The 14,443-nt window shown below is 40.3% G+C and overlaps 1 protein-coding gene across 1 annotated transcript in view; it reads right to left on the bottom strand.

The window, feature by feature from the left end:
• Positions 1 to 2,341: 2,341 nt before the first annotated feature.
• The window catches only part of CNOT6L (CCR4-NOT transcription complex subunit 6 like), an 86,148-nt gene continuing 74,046 nt past the window's right edge, over positions 2,342 to 14,443 (bottom strand). The window contains exons 7-12 of the mRNA XM_075352164.1: positions 11,488 to 11,645; positions 9,315 to 9,469; positions 8,757 to 8,908; positions 7,073 to 7,300; positions 6,022 to 6,224; positions 2,342 to 4,983 (exon numbers count right to left, since the gene is read on the bottom strand). Of these exons, the coding sequence (XP_075208279.1) occupies positions 4,771 to 4,983; positions 6,022 to 6,224; positions 7,073 to 7,300; positions 8,757 to 8,908; positions 9,315 to 9,469; positions 11,488 to 11,645 (1,109 nt within the window). The 3' untranslated portion in view covers positions 2,342 to 4,770. The remainder of the gene's footprint in view (positions 4,984 to 6,021; positions 6,225 to 7,072; positions 7,301 to 8,756; positions 8,909 to 9,314; positions 9,470 to 11,487; positions 11,646 to 14,443) is intronic.

A 14,443-nucleotide genomic window follows, 5' to 3' on the forward strand; every position in this document is an offset into this window, starting at 1 on the left:
TGTACAATGTCACTTTTACATCTACATCATATACAAGCACAAGGATAGTGGAATCTGAGCTGGCTCAAATGCTTAAAAGTGCCCCCAACAATTTTTTTTTTTTATTTTTTGTACAGGGTATAAGCTTTTATTGAAAAAAAATTGAGCCCTGGGTGTAAAACAAAAATATATATATATATTTATATATAACTCTTGGAGATGAACGTATATCAAAAAGATGTGACTGTTGTGCCAGTTCAGAGGATACTGTATTACAGAATCGACAATCTTTTCACCAATACACAGAAAATAGAAAATAGCCATCTCATACATTTTATTACATAAAATTACTTTTAAAAAAAATCAAACGCCCTTTAACGGGGCTAAGATTTTTTTTTATTATTATTTATCTGCTTTCATAGGCAGTGCTGCTGGTTAAATCATGAAAAACCAGATACTTTGAGACAGTTGAGAGAACGGAGCTATTCAATCCCCAATTCCAGTAATCAGACAGGCCCTGAGGGTGCTGCAGGAAACCAAACATCAAACAGCTAATCACATTTACCAACCTTAAGCTTGTGAAGACCAGAAAAATGAAATTTGGAAATCGCTTTCCTTAAAAGAAAAAAAAAAAAAAAAAAGTGAAAAAAAAAAATAAACCCTGGTAGAGAAACGATTGCCACTAGGAGAGTAGCATCTCAGACTCTTGAATGCCAGTCATGCCAAACACTAGGGCAGAAGACTGTCGTGAGGGTATAGTTGTATATTTAGGGGTCATTCAATTTTAAAAAAATTGAAAAATGCCATCAGTATTTAATAAAGGCATTGCAAAGCAAATAGGAAACGTCAGGTTATAGATAATTGTGTAATAAGCTGGAATAGGAACTTGATACAAGTGCCTGAGCAATGGTATAACACATGCAGGACCAACAGCCCCAACAATACCAATCGACAGAAGCAAAATCATAGTCAACAATGGGATACTATAAATGGTAGGTGGTGTATTAGCATTTAACAGGGTTGTCTCCTGAGACATTTATGGGACACATCCAGCTACATAATGGGAGCCCCTGACGTTTAACTACCAGTGAGTAGAGCGTTGGCAGCAGATGTGCGGCTGTCTCCATTCATTGCTATGGGAGTTCCATAGTACATGCGATCGGCAGTATTTGGGAAATCCAATGATTTAATTGGAACCCAAAGTACATGTGATCAGCAGTATTTGGGAAATCCAATGATTTAATTGGAACCCAAAGTACATGCGATCGGCAGTATTTGGGAAATCCAATGATTTAATTGGAACCCAAAGTACATGCGATTGGCAGTATTTGGGAAATCCAATGATTTAATTGGAACCCATTGTACATACAAAATCGGCAGTATTTGGGAACTCCCACTGCGAAACTGAGAAAGCCAGTGCAACTGCCACCACCCCACCGCTCAGTGGTGGTGGAACACCAGCCAAAACAGGGATATGCCATAAATGTACTTGGGTAAGGCAACCCATATAACGTTTTGTAAATGTAGAGTTACTCAACCAGAAAATCAAGCTTGCAGTTGGTTAGATGCATAGATTACAATAAAAGATGGTTTAACAATTTCTGCAAAAACAGGTGGAATAGACAAAAATCTTAAATAAAAAAAAAAATAAAAAAAAAAAAAAAATTAAAGATAAGCTTCAAGTTACATTGCCAAACAGTAAATAAATCAGTGCTTCTGCGTTTTACCAATGTATAATGGGTTTAATGGCATTTATATGCAAGGACAAGAAAATACCAACAGACAGATCTGAGTGCAAAACAAACTAGGTTTGAAAAGCAAATGTATCCCTTTGACCTTAGAGGGGTCTCCAAATTGCTCCAACCTCTGGCGGTGAAGGGGGGTGTTAAGTTAAAAAAAAAAGAAAACATTTTATTCTTACAAAATTTACAGAGTACATTTTTTTTAGGAATAAAAACTGGACAGTTTCTTAATAAAATATCCTTTCACATGTTTAATTAGCTCTGAAGATATAAATGTTAAAACTTTAAAGTCACGAGTCAGTCCTGGCCACACATACTGCAAATAAAAATCGATATTTATTTTGTATTCAGCTACTTTGTTCATGACAAGGGGCCATGTTGAAAGGTAATTCATGAATATAAGCAGGGAAGGGGGTAGGGATAGAGAAAAAGGGAAGGGGTAAAGATCAGCCAGTATCAAGAATGTAATTAAAAAGGAACCACAACTGATAAATGTATTAGCAACCTAACGGCAATGTATTTACGGACATGATTTAACGCATTTATGTAGGAAAAAGAAAGCAAAACAAAAAAAAAACAAAAAAACAAAAACGCCACTATGATAGTCAACACTGCAACAGTTAAGCATTTATGGTTTATTAAATCGGCTGGTACTCATTGAATGACTTACACATATGCAGTGATTCCTATCAAATGCGACATGGCCATTTGCAGCCCCCCAAAAAATGAAAAGTGAGGGGACACGCTCTACTTCTAACAATGACCCGAAGCCATTCTTAAGGGTTAGGCCTTCTCATGTTTAAAGTACTTTGTGCTGCTACATGTCACTTCTCCTGGAAGGAGCAGACTACCAAAAACAGTAATCCTTTGTCTGATGCTTTACAGTTTACTATATACAGTACCTGAGAAGTTGTAAATGCAGATAATCTAGCGCGACATTTAATTATTTCATTATATCTGTAGTGACCAAACGGTTCCCAAGTGGGTCTAATATCTTCTTACTTACTCTTGGGACAGTTAAAGTGTGACCAGCTGAGAGCACCTATGCTCCAAAGCAAGACAAAGCACGAGGGACAAGAGTAGATAACTAAACCAGGAGACCAGCTGAGAACACCTATGCTCCGCAGCAAGGCAAAGCACGAGGGGCAAGAGTGGATAACCCTAGAACAAGGAGACATTTCATAAACTAGGGCATCTGGATGCACCTTTGTGTTAGCAAAGATTTAGTGTGCCTCTACATTCAAAGCTAAACTTGATGCAAAGAAACTGCGTTTAGACCTTGTTCAGCTGCATGTGTAAGCCAAAAGCGGCAACAAATTAGGTTCAAATCCAAAATGGCTTTTTTTAAATCAGTTTTGGGAAAAAAAAAATATAAAAAAAAATTGTATTATGACTACATGATGTGAACAAGGCCTTTCATTACCAAGTCTAGAGCAGGGATTTACAAGGAGTTTTTTTTTCTGCAAATTTCATAGTTCTATGGAATAGGGTTTACTTTATTGAAACATCTACAGAGGCACTTTAGGAATTTAATAGACTGCAGTTGATATGTACCTTACGGAAAATAGTTTCTATAGAAGATTTACGCATGTGGGAATGACCCACACCACTTAGGAGAGGAATGTAGTCATTAATTGGTGAAAAGGGGGCAAGTCCTGTGTTCAGACCGATCGAATGGACTACATAACATGCAGCAGTAACATTTTCAAAAGGGCCCTTTGCTAAAAAGTTTAGATAAGATTGTGTCTGAGAAAGCGACCACATTGGGAGACAAAGCAATAAAGTGCATTGAGAAGATTCATTTAAAAGCAGTTTTAAAAACATAGCAGCAAGAGACAAGAAAATGTTGCAGTTAGAGGCCATTTAACCAGTGCAATACAAAATTTTTCAAAAAGGAAAAAAAAATAATTTATACCAGCAAGACTCTAACCCCTTCATAGCCAGGTGTTCGGGGAACAAAACGTTGAAGACCCTCCTTATAGGCAAGATACATTGGGCTACCAAGCAACTCTACATTTGGAATTGGAAGAGGAGAATTGGGGTGGACAGTCTTGGAAATGCAGGATGTAGGCTAACTGGCCAATTAAGAGCTTGGGAAACCCCAAAGTTAAAGAAGTACACTACTCCTAGCCACTCCCTATGATTACCAGTCTCGGGGATAAGACCAGAACAGAAAAAAAGAAGATCGATAGATTTCAGATTTTTTTTAAGTGTTCGTTGGACTGTGTAACGCTACTACATCTGGCTTTGAAGAGTACACAGAATCTAATCAGGATTGGCTAAGCAAGAAAGACTAGAGTCGAAATAATACTATAAAATTGGGTTGGCAAGTAGTATCTTTGGTTACAACTTTAGACTGGCAATTCTTTTTTTCCATTAGGAATAGCTAACCAAACGTAAAATACAGAAATACACCTAGGACAGGTGGCTGGGATGTGACTACCAACCACCAATGCATGACAGCTGCAAGCAGCCCATCTTAACAATTCTCTTCATAGCCAGTGTTAAGCCAAAAAGGACCGGTGGGAGGTTGTAAACTCTTAAAAGCAATTACATTTTTAGAATGGAGTTTGGATAGGGCATAAAAGCAAGATTGTGCTTTACTTTTAGGAGAGCCAAGGTAGCCTTTATAGAGTAGGGTAAAAACATGGTTGCTTGCTTTCCCTGGGACAATTACAAAGTTGGGTGTCCTTATTAACTACACATTGGAAGGAGTCAACTCAAAAAAGGGAGAACGGCCTGGTATCTAGCTGCTGTCAATGGTATTTCTTACAACACAAGAAAAAAATATGGACAGAAAAAAAAAAAATAAAAATAAAAAATAAATCAAGCTTGTTTAAAAAGTAACAAAAATACAGTTGGGGTGGTGAACAGATTCTGTACCAACCCCAATGCCAAATATTGCCTCCCTGCAATAAAATGCAGAACCACGGCTTTGACAAAAGGGAAGGAGCCGTGAAAAAGCAGCTTTAGGTTGGCCATACTTCACTCCTACAGACTCTTACAGCTGTACAGGTCCATGAGAAAGCTTGCCAAGCCTCAGTCAGAACTACCTCCTGCTTGGCAAGTGTACCCCATTGATGAGAGGCAGAAGTGGAGGGTGGAGTTCCAGCTGCGTTAACAGTGAGAAGTGGTCAGAGGGTATGTGGGGGTGAGGGCAGCCAGTGATGTTGTTCTCCGCCATCCACTGAGGATCTAAAGGCCCCAGGACGCCAAGAACATCCATGTGTGTCTTGGAGTAGAAGATGTAGTCAATGACACCCTAAAGAAAAAGAAAATTACGATCTATAAATAAAATTTGAAATGTACGTTATCACTACACAACTGGGAAATAAACAAGCAGAGTAAGACATGCAACACATTCTGTGTCAATGTATGGATAAGCAAACCAAAGTAGCATGTCTGTAAAGAGATGGACACTTAATAAAACCTTAAATATTGGGGAAGCCTGTACTCTACAGAAACGATATCTAGCTGAGTACAGCAGATACACATTCTCTTTGCTCTGAGGTGCCCTTGCAGTAGACTAATTAGGATTTTTTTTTTTAAATTAACTACTACCTTTGGTGTGGAGGGGGTGGGGAGGGGGTGGGGACACAAACCTGAGCTTTAATTTTGCTGTTTCCCATTGAAGAGAATCTTCATTGCAGAGATCTTCACATTTATTGCCATTAGCACACGATGTAAAATCTCTTGCAGACCAACTGGGTGTTTCTTCAGAGTCTTCTCTCGGGGTGTGCACCTTCACCCCTCCCTGATGCTGCCAATCACAGCCTAGCAGTGTCTGAAGTTACTGGACTGGTAGATTAACTGCCAAGCTGTGAAAGGGTAAGGTCTGGGAGGGAGAGTGAAAACACTCCCCCAGAAAAAACTGAAGACACTTTCACAATATACAGAGATTAGACATTTTGCTTTTTATTTTGACGTGCAGTATCTCTGCAATGGGGCAATGTTGCCCCAAATGTAAAAATCCATGAGGTCCACTACTTCTGCTTCTTCATTCAAAGTGAATGATTACTTTTTTCCAGCAGGTGACAATAATGGCTTACCCATTTACATTAATTTTACTCTTGTTAATATAGCTAAAGAAGCACTCGAGAGTTTTTTTTATAATGTATATGCCATTCATTATAATGGTGTACAAACACACACCTTACTGATCTGTGCCACTGATCCTTCTATAAAAAACACAGAAGGGCACAAGAATGGCACCCAAAGTTGAAAATGCAGCAGAATGTATGTTAAAAAAGGGGCCAAGAGGATATTCTTCTTCCCCTAGAGCACTGCTTTAGGAACTTACTTTGAAATCAAAGGTGTAATTGGTGTAAGGCATCAAGTTGTTTTCATAGGCGCTCCTCAGCTGGAAGCCATGTGTAATTCTTCCATCTGGGGTCCCATTCTTTCCATTGCAGCTGAAGTTCGAGAGACACTCATTGTATCTAAGCTCCTTAAAGTCCTTATGATTGTCAGCTACTCCTCCATTGGTTAGATATTCCACCACACCTAATAGTGGGGGGGGGTGGAGATAAATAAATCAATAAATTTTATTTTTGCAGCACTACTTCATTATACACAAAATTTGTAGTAATAGAGGGGACATATCTTCAAAAGCAGAGGGAGTGGGGAAGTATATTAAAAGGGTTGTCCACTACTGGACAAATCCTTCGAATGCCCCCAATAAGCTGAATTAGGCTAGTTTCACACTTGCGCTATTTTGACGCAAACGGAATCCGTCACTAATGTAGTACAGTTCATTTACTTACAGTGGAAGCACGTTACTATGGCGCGTGTGTGTCATGCAGTACCCGCTTGTGTCCACATGATGTCGCGCTTCCACTGTAAATAAATGAACTGTACTACATTAGTGACGGATTCCGTTTGCGTTAAAATAGCGCAAGTGTGAGTGAGCCCTTAAAAACCCACTGAGCGCTGCATCCACCTGCAAATAGCATACAGTAGGGGCACACATTTTTAATAAAAGGGTTTTAAACTTATTGGATTTTTTTATAGCATGTTAAGTAAAATGGATAGGCATCTGGCAACTCCAGGAATGGAATGCCAGGGGGCCAATTGGCCTCAAATGCTATGAAATAGGCCAAGCATAGCCACAAGGCCCCTTATCTTTAACCATGAAGATGCCACGGTTGCTATAGAGCACTTGAATTAAAAAGGGAGTTTTGGGGAGGGTTGGCCTGTGTCAATTCAGGGTAGCGGTCTGAGTTTTCCAGTTAGCGCAGCATACACTAACAATTATGTATGGCATTAACTACCTGTGACTATTATGCAGTAGATGGCACTAAGGAGATCACAACCTCCGTAGACCTTCAGTAGAGCGTCTGAAGACATTTTACCTGAATCTGGCAACGAGTTCAAATCAGCACACAAGACAAAGGGGATGGAATTTGGATCCGGTGCGGGGCTGCCAGGTCTGCTTGCTGCCTTTTCAATAATGCTTTTAAGTTCTGAGACAAACATCATAGTTTGGATAAGCTTGACATCAGAATATTCTGGGTCCCAATGCATGTGGGCATTAGCTACCATAAGAAGCTGTTTATCTGCTGAATGATGACTTTTCATGCCTGAATGGTTAACCAAAGAAAAACAATTAGCTTTTCAACGTGCAAACACTCAAAGACCACCAATTAAAAAGTGAGAGTGTGATTATATAGAAAGTCATTCTAACCCCTTTACAACATCCAATGTACATGTTAGGTGCATGTCAGAAGTGGGACTATGGAGCTGCTTCACAGGTTGAGCCCGCCCCATGCTTGGCAGGTAATGTGTGTGATATCTGTTGCGAACAATCGCTTGGGGAGCGGAGCTCAGACTGCGATTAACCTGTTAAATCCCGCTGTCAAACAGGCACCAGCATAGGAGCGAGCCATTTTAAACGCCCATCAGTGCACCCCTGATGTGATCCCAGAGCATTGATTGCTATGACAGCAAGGTTCTGCAGAAGATCTCCATGCTTGTCATAGCAGCGCTCCTTTAAAAGCTTGCCTGTGGCATTGTTTTAGGGTCGCAAGAAATCAGATAGTGGGTCATAGTCCTTTAAAAGGGGACTATTAAAAAAAAAAAAAAGTGAAAGTAAAAATTTAAAAAAATATAAATAACCCAAAGTTTTTAAAGAAAAAAAAAAATAAAAATCAGTCAAGAGCGCCAAAATTGTGTTTTGTTTTCGGGTCCACTGCAACATCACAAAAAATGCTGTAACACGTGATCAAATAATTTCTATGCAAAAAAGGTAATAAAAAAAAGTGTTGCCTCGCCACACAAAAAAATTAAGCCCTCATATAGCTCTATCAACTGAAAAATAGAAATGTTACAGGTGTGTAAAAATGGCAACAATGCGCAAACATTTTTTTTCACCACAAACAAAAACACGGACACACGTTTGGCATCACCGTAATTGTACAGATTGAGAACCATATTAAGATGTCATTGTTGCCACAAAAAAAAACAAACACATATGCCAGATGGTAAAATGAATGGCATTATTCAAAAGTTCATCTCGCCCTGCAAAAAAAACATGCCCTCATGTCTTGACAAGACTAAAGCTCTGGGTAGGGGCTGAAAACCTGGAAATTCAAAAATGAAAAAACAGCATCGGGAAGAGGTTAAGCTCTGTAAATCTAATTTCAAGCCAATCATTGAATTTAAAGGTGTGTGTGTGTGTGTGTGTGTGTGTGTGTGTGTGTGTGTGTGTGTGTGTGTGTGTGTGTGTGTGTTCGTTCTAAGTGCATGTCTAATGTAATAAAGATAAGCTACCATTAAAAAGCACTGTTCAAACCAAGTACAGGTGCTCAGTGCATCATAGCCAGGCCAAACATTTAAGTCTTTCCACCAACGTGCTCTCCATCTCCACCCTCCCCTCTGACATCTATGGCTTCAGATCCAGCGATAGATGGAAAACAAGCAGGTAGGAAGGTGCACATAAATGTGTGGCCCCGCCATGATGCACTGAGCGCCTGTATTTGGTTTGAACAGCCCCTTTAACACCATAAATTACCAGCACTCTAGTTGTGGTAAACCTACCTCCCCCAGGGAGATCTTTGTGGACTTCTAGCAAAACCGAGACGCCAATATTATCCTTGGTCATAACTCTGTTCAGCATCGCTTCTGACCCCTCAGAGTTTGCCATGGCTACCTGGTTGAATTCCACAGTATGTTTTGCCACCAAGGAAAATCTTGATAAAAACAAACAAAAAACCTTAAACACCACATAAGTTACAAGTAACCGTATAATACAATGCATTGCAGACCTGCTTTCAGCTACGACTTAACCCAACATCTGCATTGTATATTCTGCGCAGATTTCCTCCAGGCATTGCCATTTCTTAGCTCCCTTATGTGCCAATTTTCCAGAATGTTAATTAACCTGTTAGGGTACTTTACGCACTCAATATACAGAGCTCCTTAGGTTCAATCCAATGCAAACTAATATAGGCAGACTTTTGGTTGTAATTCCAGAGAACCACCCAGCGATCAGATCTAAACCATTGGCGTCCGATCCTGTGGTTCTACACTGCCAGCTCTGTAAATCAATGGAACCCTTTACATCACCCCCGCTCCATGCATACATAGTTCACCTACTTTTCGGTCCTGAAAAATATTGCACAACCATCCACGTGCTTCTTCTCTTGCTCGGACATTATTTTGGCACGTGACTTTGGAGAAAAGAAACCATCATATCCACGTTCTTTTAATGCTGGCAGGAATAGGGTAAAGTATTGCTCGGTTTCAACTTCCTTAAAAGAAATAAAAATAGACATATTGGATTTTATTAACTAAAGCAAGTGCATAAAAACCAAAAAACACAATAGATGTTAGAACAGTGACCATTACATTAACTCAGACCCATTATAAGAGTGGCCTCACATGTAAGGGGCACCATATCCCCTTTAGGAATTGTAGGCATAAATCAAAGCCTATTAGAGGAACAGCATCTACAGCCATTGAAGAAAAAAAAAAAAAGAATGCTACACAATAGGAAGACTGAGCAGCAGTGCCAGTATTAAATCCACAGCAATTTATAGAGTAAAACCAGCATCATGATCCCTTTAACACATGCAGATACTTGTAATTGCCAATGTATGAGAGATTCCACAATGGAAAATTGTAAGCATGAATAGAAAACCGATCAAAAGACAAAGCTGTAAACTACATGAGAAATCTGTAGACCAGGGTCACACAACTTGCGGCTCTCAATAAGTTGCAGAACTACAGTCAGGATGTAACAGGGAAACAACTGTTAGGCAAAGGGTCGGCCAGTGGCATGTGCCATTTAAAAGGGAAGGTGTCTTTTTTTTTATTTTTGCATTAATAGTGATTATGGAATAAAGTATTTTTAATTTGAAAACTAAACTCACCGTTTAGTTTTTATTTAATTCCAGTTTTACTGAAGGCTGCCATCATGGATTTGCTGTGTGTAACGACAGTTACTCACCTCCTTTATGGCAGCCCTCTGTGCATTGACTGATAGTCGGACTCTGGCCCCTATACTTAATACAGGGGAGCTCCCTGCTGTCATCTGGACACTCACCTCAGGCCTCCGCTGATCGCCGCTATGTACTGTGATCGCTGACAGGAGAGGCTGCCGGGGGCGCAGGTCTGAGGTGAATGCACGCGGCTGGGAGCGGAGATCTGCAGCCTGAGCGGCACTGCACTACGGCTCACCCCTACTTGCCGCATGTCACCTCAGATATCTGATTCCGGCTGGCAGCACAGTATATGGGGGCGTGGGATACAGTGAGGCATAGGGATACAGTCAGGTACGGGATACAGTGGAGCACTATGCAGCTGGCCTTAGTGACACTTTAGACACATTAGGATCACTTTGTGGCCATCAACAAAATGGATCCACACTGATCGTAAACTTAATCTTCCGTTATCCTTTTGGAAGGACCTAGATTGGGAGGGTGAGGTGTGACATCACACAGAAGAGCAGATTCCACCCACGTTTACTGCAGTTGTAAAGTGAGCTAGTTCTACAGCAGGATTTCAGAAGCTGCTCCCCCTAGTGTTTAAGAGTGGAAAATATCAAACTTTATTTATTTTTAATTGAGAAATATTAAATTAACAAAATCTAAAGTATTAATGTTTTCAGTTATTGAAAAAAATATTTTTTTGATGACACCTTCCCTTTAAGTTTGACAGAAGTGTAATGTGAGGTACTGTATTTGTCAGAATGGACGAATAAATATTGACTGCTCCTACCAGCTTCATGCAGTGGCATCCCAGCTCCACTGCCACCCTCCCCATCAACAAGTTGGGTACATTCAGACTCATCCCAGTCATCCTCCCAAATACTTGTTAGCCAATTTTAAGCCGCAGGAGCAAGTTATAAAACTTTAAGTAAAAAAACACCATCTCCAGTTGAGGCAAGTAATGTGTTACTTTGGTCGTTCGGTGATTTTAGAGTATTAGCAAATGAAAGACCCCTATAGGTCTGAATAATAATGCACATACTAAGACTACGTTACATACTTTTGTCAGAAGCATTCAAGTTCAGAAGATGACAATAGCATAAATGAAAAGACGTGGTCTTCACTCTGCACAGCTTGAAAAACATCTCCCCCCTGAGCCCCAGCACATGATCTTGTTGAATTGGATCAGCTAAACTCTACCGGTAATGCAATCAACAAGTGCTTCTTACATTAGATTACTTCTGCAGCTCTGCCCTCTTGTGGACAGGAAGAGTAAAGCATACAGACATTGCCTGACCTGAATACCAATAGCCTGCTAATAGCCATTTCTCCCCCCCTACCTGAAGGCTGATAATATCCGCATCGCAGCTGACAATCTCCTCCATGATGCCTTTCTTCCGGTACTCCCAATTTAATGCCCAGGAAGGGCAATAGCCATAAAGCTGCCTTGTAGCATATTTATCACAAAGGACATTGTAGCACATAACTGTGAAGGAAACTGAAAAATAAGAAATGGAGACAAATTTCAGTTAGGTTTTTTTTAAATAATTCAGTATTTTTACTAGAATATGCATTTTCAGGAGCTCATTAGCAATTTCTCACACAAAACCTATTGCAAGAGTCAAGGGGGACTTAGCGATCCCCTGCAGGGTAAATCAGTCTTTGTAAGGAAATATTCATGCGCAAGTACACTACAGTTCAAAGGTTTAGGGTCACTTAGATATTTCCTTTTTTTTTTTCATTCAAAAATAAATGCTTTTCTATGAAGCCGACATTAAATTAAACAGAAATACACTATACAAGGTTAATGTGGTGAATGACTATTCTAGTGGCAAACGTCTGGTTTTGAATGCAATATCTACATGGGTGTATAGAGACATTTCAAACAACCACCACTCCAGTGTTCTAGTGGTACATTGTGTTTGCTAACTGTGTTAGAAGGCTAATTGAGGTTTAGAAATCCCTTGTGCAAGTATGTTCGCACAGCTGAAAACAGTGTTGCTGATTAGAGAAGCTATAAAACAGACCTTTGAGCTAGTTTAGAATCTGGAGCATTATATTTGATGGTTCCATTAAACTCAAAATGGACAGAAAAAGAGAACTTTCATGTGAAACTCGACAGTATTTTTGTTCTTAGAAATGAAGGATATTCCATCTGAGAAATTGCCAAGAAACTGAAGAGTTCCTACAACGGGTGTGTACTACTCCCTTCAGAGGAGAGCACAAGCAGGCTCTAACCACAGTAGAAAGAAAAGGGAGGCCCCTCTGCACAACTGAGCAACAAGACAACTACATTAGAGTCTCTAAGTCGAGAAATTGACGCATCACAGGTCCTCAACTGGCAGCTTCATTAAATACTACCCGCAAAACACCAGTGTCAATGTCTACAGTGAAGAGGCAACTCCGGGATCCTGGCCTTCAGGACAGAGTGGCAAAGAAAAAGCCATATCTGAGACTGGCTAATAAAAAGGAAAATATTAATATGGGCAAAAGAACACAGACATTGGACAAAGGAAGATTGGAAAAAAGTGTTATGGACAGATGAATCGAAGTTTGAGGTGTTTGGATCACACAGAAAAACATTTGTGAAGTGCAGAATAACTGAAAAGATGCTGGAAGAGGGCCTGACGCCATCTGTCAAGCATGGTGGAGGTAATGTGATGGTCTGGGGTTCCTTTGGTGCTGGTAAAGTGGGAGATTTGTACAATGTAAAAGGGATTTTGAATAAGGAAGGCCATCACTCCATTTTGCAACGCCATCCCATAACCTGTGGACAGCACTTGATGAGGCCTGTGTGAAAGTTACTCGTGGGAGGTTGGGAGAAGCGGTGTTTAACCGCCTTCACCCTCGGGCAATTTTCCGTTTTATTGCTCATCTTTTTCCGAGAGTCGTAGTTTTTTGTTTTTCCGCTTTTTTTTATTTTTTTGCCATAGGAAAGCTTGTTTTTTGGAGACGAGTAGTTGTACTTTAATAAATCATGAGTTTTATGATATAGTGTACTGGAAAACTTAAAACAAATTCCAAATGTGGAAGAATTGCAAAAAAAAAGTGCGGTAGCACTATTGCTTTTGAGATATTTTATTCACTATATGGTAAAACTGATGTGCCTGTGTGATGTCTGAGGTCGATGAGAGTTCGTAGACACCAAACATGTATAGGTTTTCTTTTATTTAAGGGGGGGAGGGGGGAGGGGGTGTTAGTTTGTCCAGAAAAGGTTGCATATATTTTGTGCCATCTTCCGTGACCTGAAGCATTTTCATTTTTCGGGATCTATGGCTCAGTGACTGCTTACTTTTTGCGTCTCGGGCTGACGTTTTTAACAGTAGCATTTTTTGTGATGACGCTACATTCTGATCACCTGTTATTGCATTTTGCGCAAAATATGTGGCAACTAAAAAACAATTTTTGCGTTTGGATTTTTTGCCGCTACGACTTCTACCAATCAGATTGATTTTATATTTTATTTTGATACATTCTGAACGCGGCGATACCAAATGTGTGTAGAATTTTTATCTCTTTAACCCTTTAATTTTCAATGGGGCGAAAAGTGGGGGGGTGATTTTAACTTATTTTTTTAGTTTTTCAAAACTTTTTTTTAAAACTTTTTTTATTTTACTAGTCCCCTTAGGGGACTATAAGGATCAGCAGTCTGATCGCTCATTCATTTCTCTCGATTAGAGTAGCATCGCTCAGATCAGGAGGAATGATCGTGTCTTGTAACCTGCAGTACTCTGCTGCTGGTTAAAGGACCCAAGTCATGGTAGGACAGGGTCAGGTGATTACTTCTGTAGCTCACATGAGAACCATCGGGGATCCTGTGAGTATTGGATTATTTGATTACCCGGTGGCGGCCTGTGAGTATTGGATTACCACGATCGCCGTTGAAATGTCGATTCCACTCGTACCTGCGAAGCACACGTCAGCTGTACAGATTCCCCCTCCTGCAGCCCACAGCAGCAGGCGGGGATTAACAGTATGACCACAGGGATGTAATATTACTGCCCGCAGTCGTTAAGTGGTAAAAAATAAAATAAACCTGTCATGTCTCAAAACATTAAAAAAGGTACTGGACAACCCCTTATCATTCCCCTTGTTCGTCCAAGAAAAATAAACAGATACTCCTCTCTGGTGCGGCCACGGTTGCAGCAATGTTTGAAGTTGCATTGCCAGGCCCCACGTGACATTGTTATGGCACGTGAGGCCCGTGACCAATCAGTGCCACCTTCCTTGGGGTATAAACAATTGCTCCCATTAGCCAGGCTTTCAGGGCAGAGGCCGGGCAGCTGTGGACCACCA

Source organism: Anomaloglossus baeobatrachus, chromosome 1 (assembly GCF_048569485.1).
Source record: "Anomaloglossus baeobatrachus isolate aAnoBae1 chromosome 1, aAnoBae1.hap1, whole genome shotgun sequence".
Taxonomy (NCBI): domain Eukaryota; kingdom Metazoa; phylum Chordata; class Amphibia; order Anura; family Aromobatidae; genus Anomaloglossus; species Anomaloglossus baeobatrachus.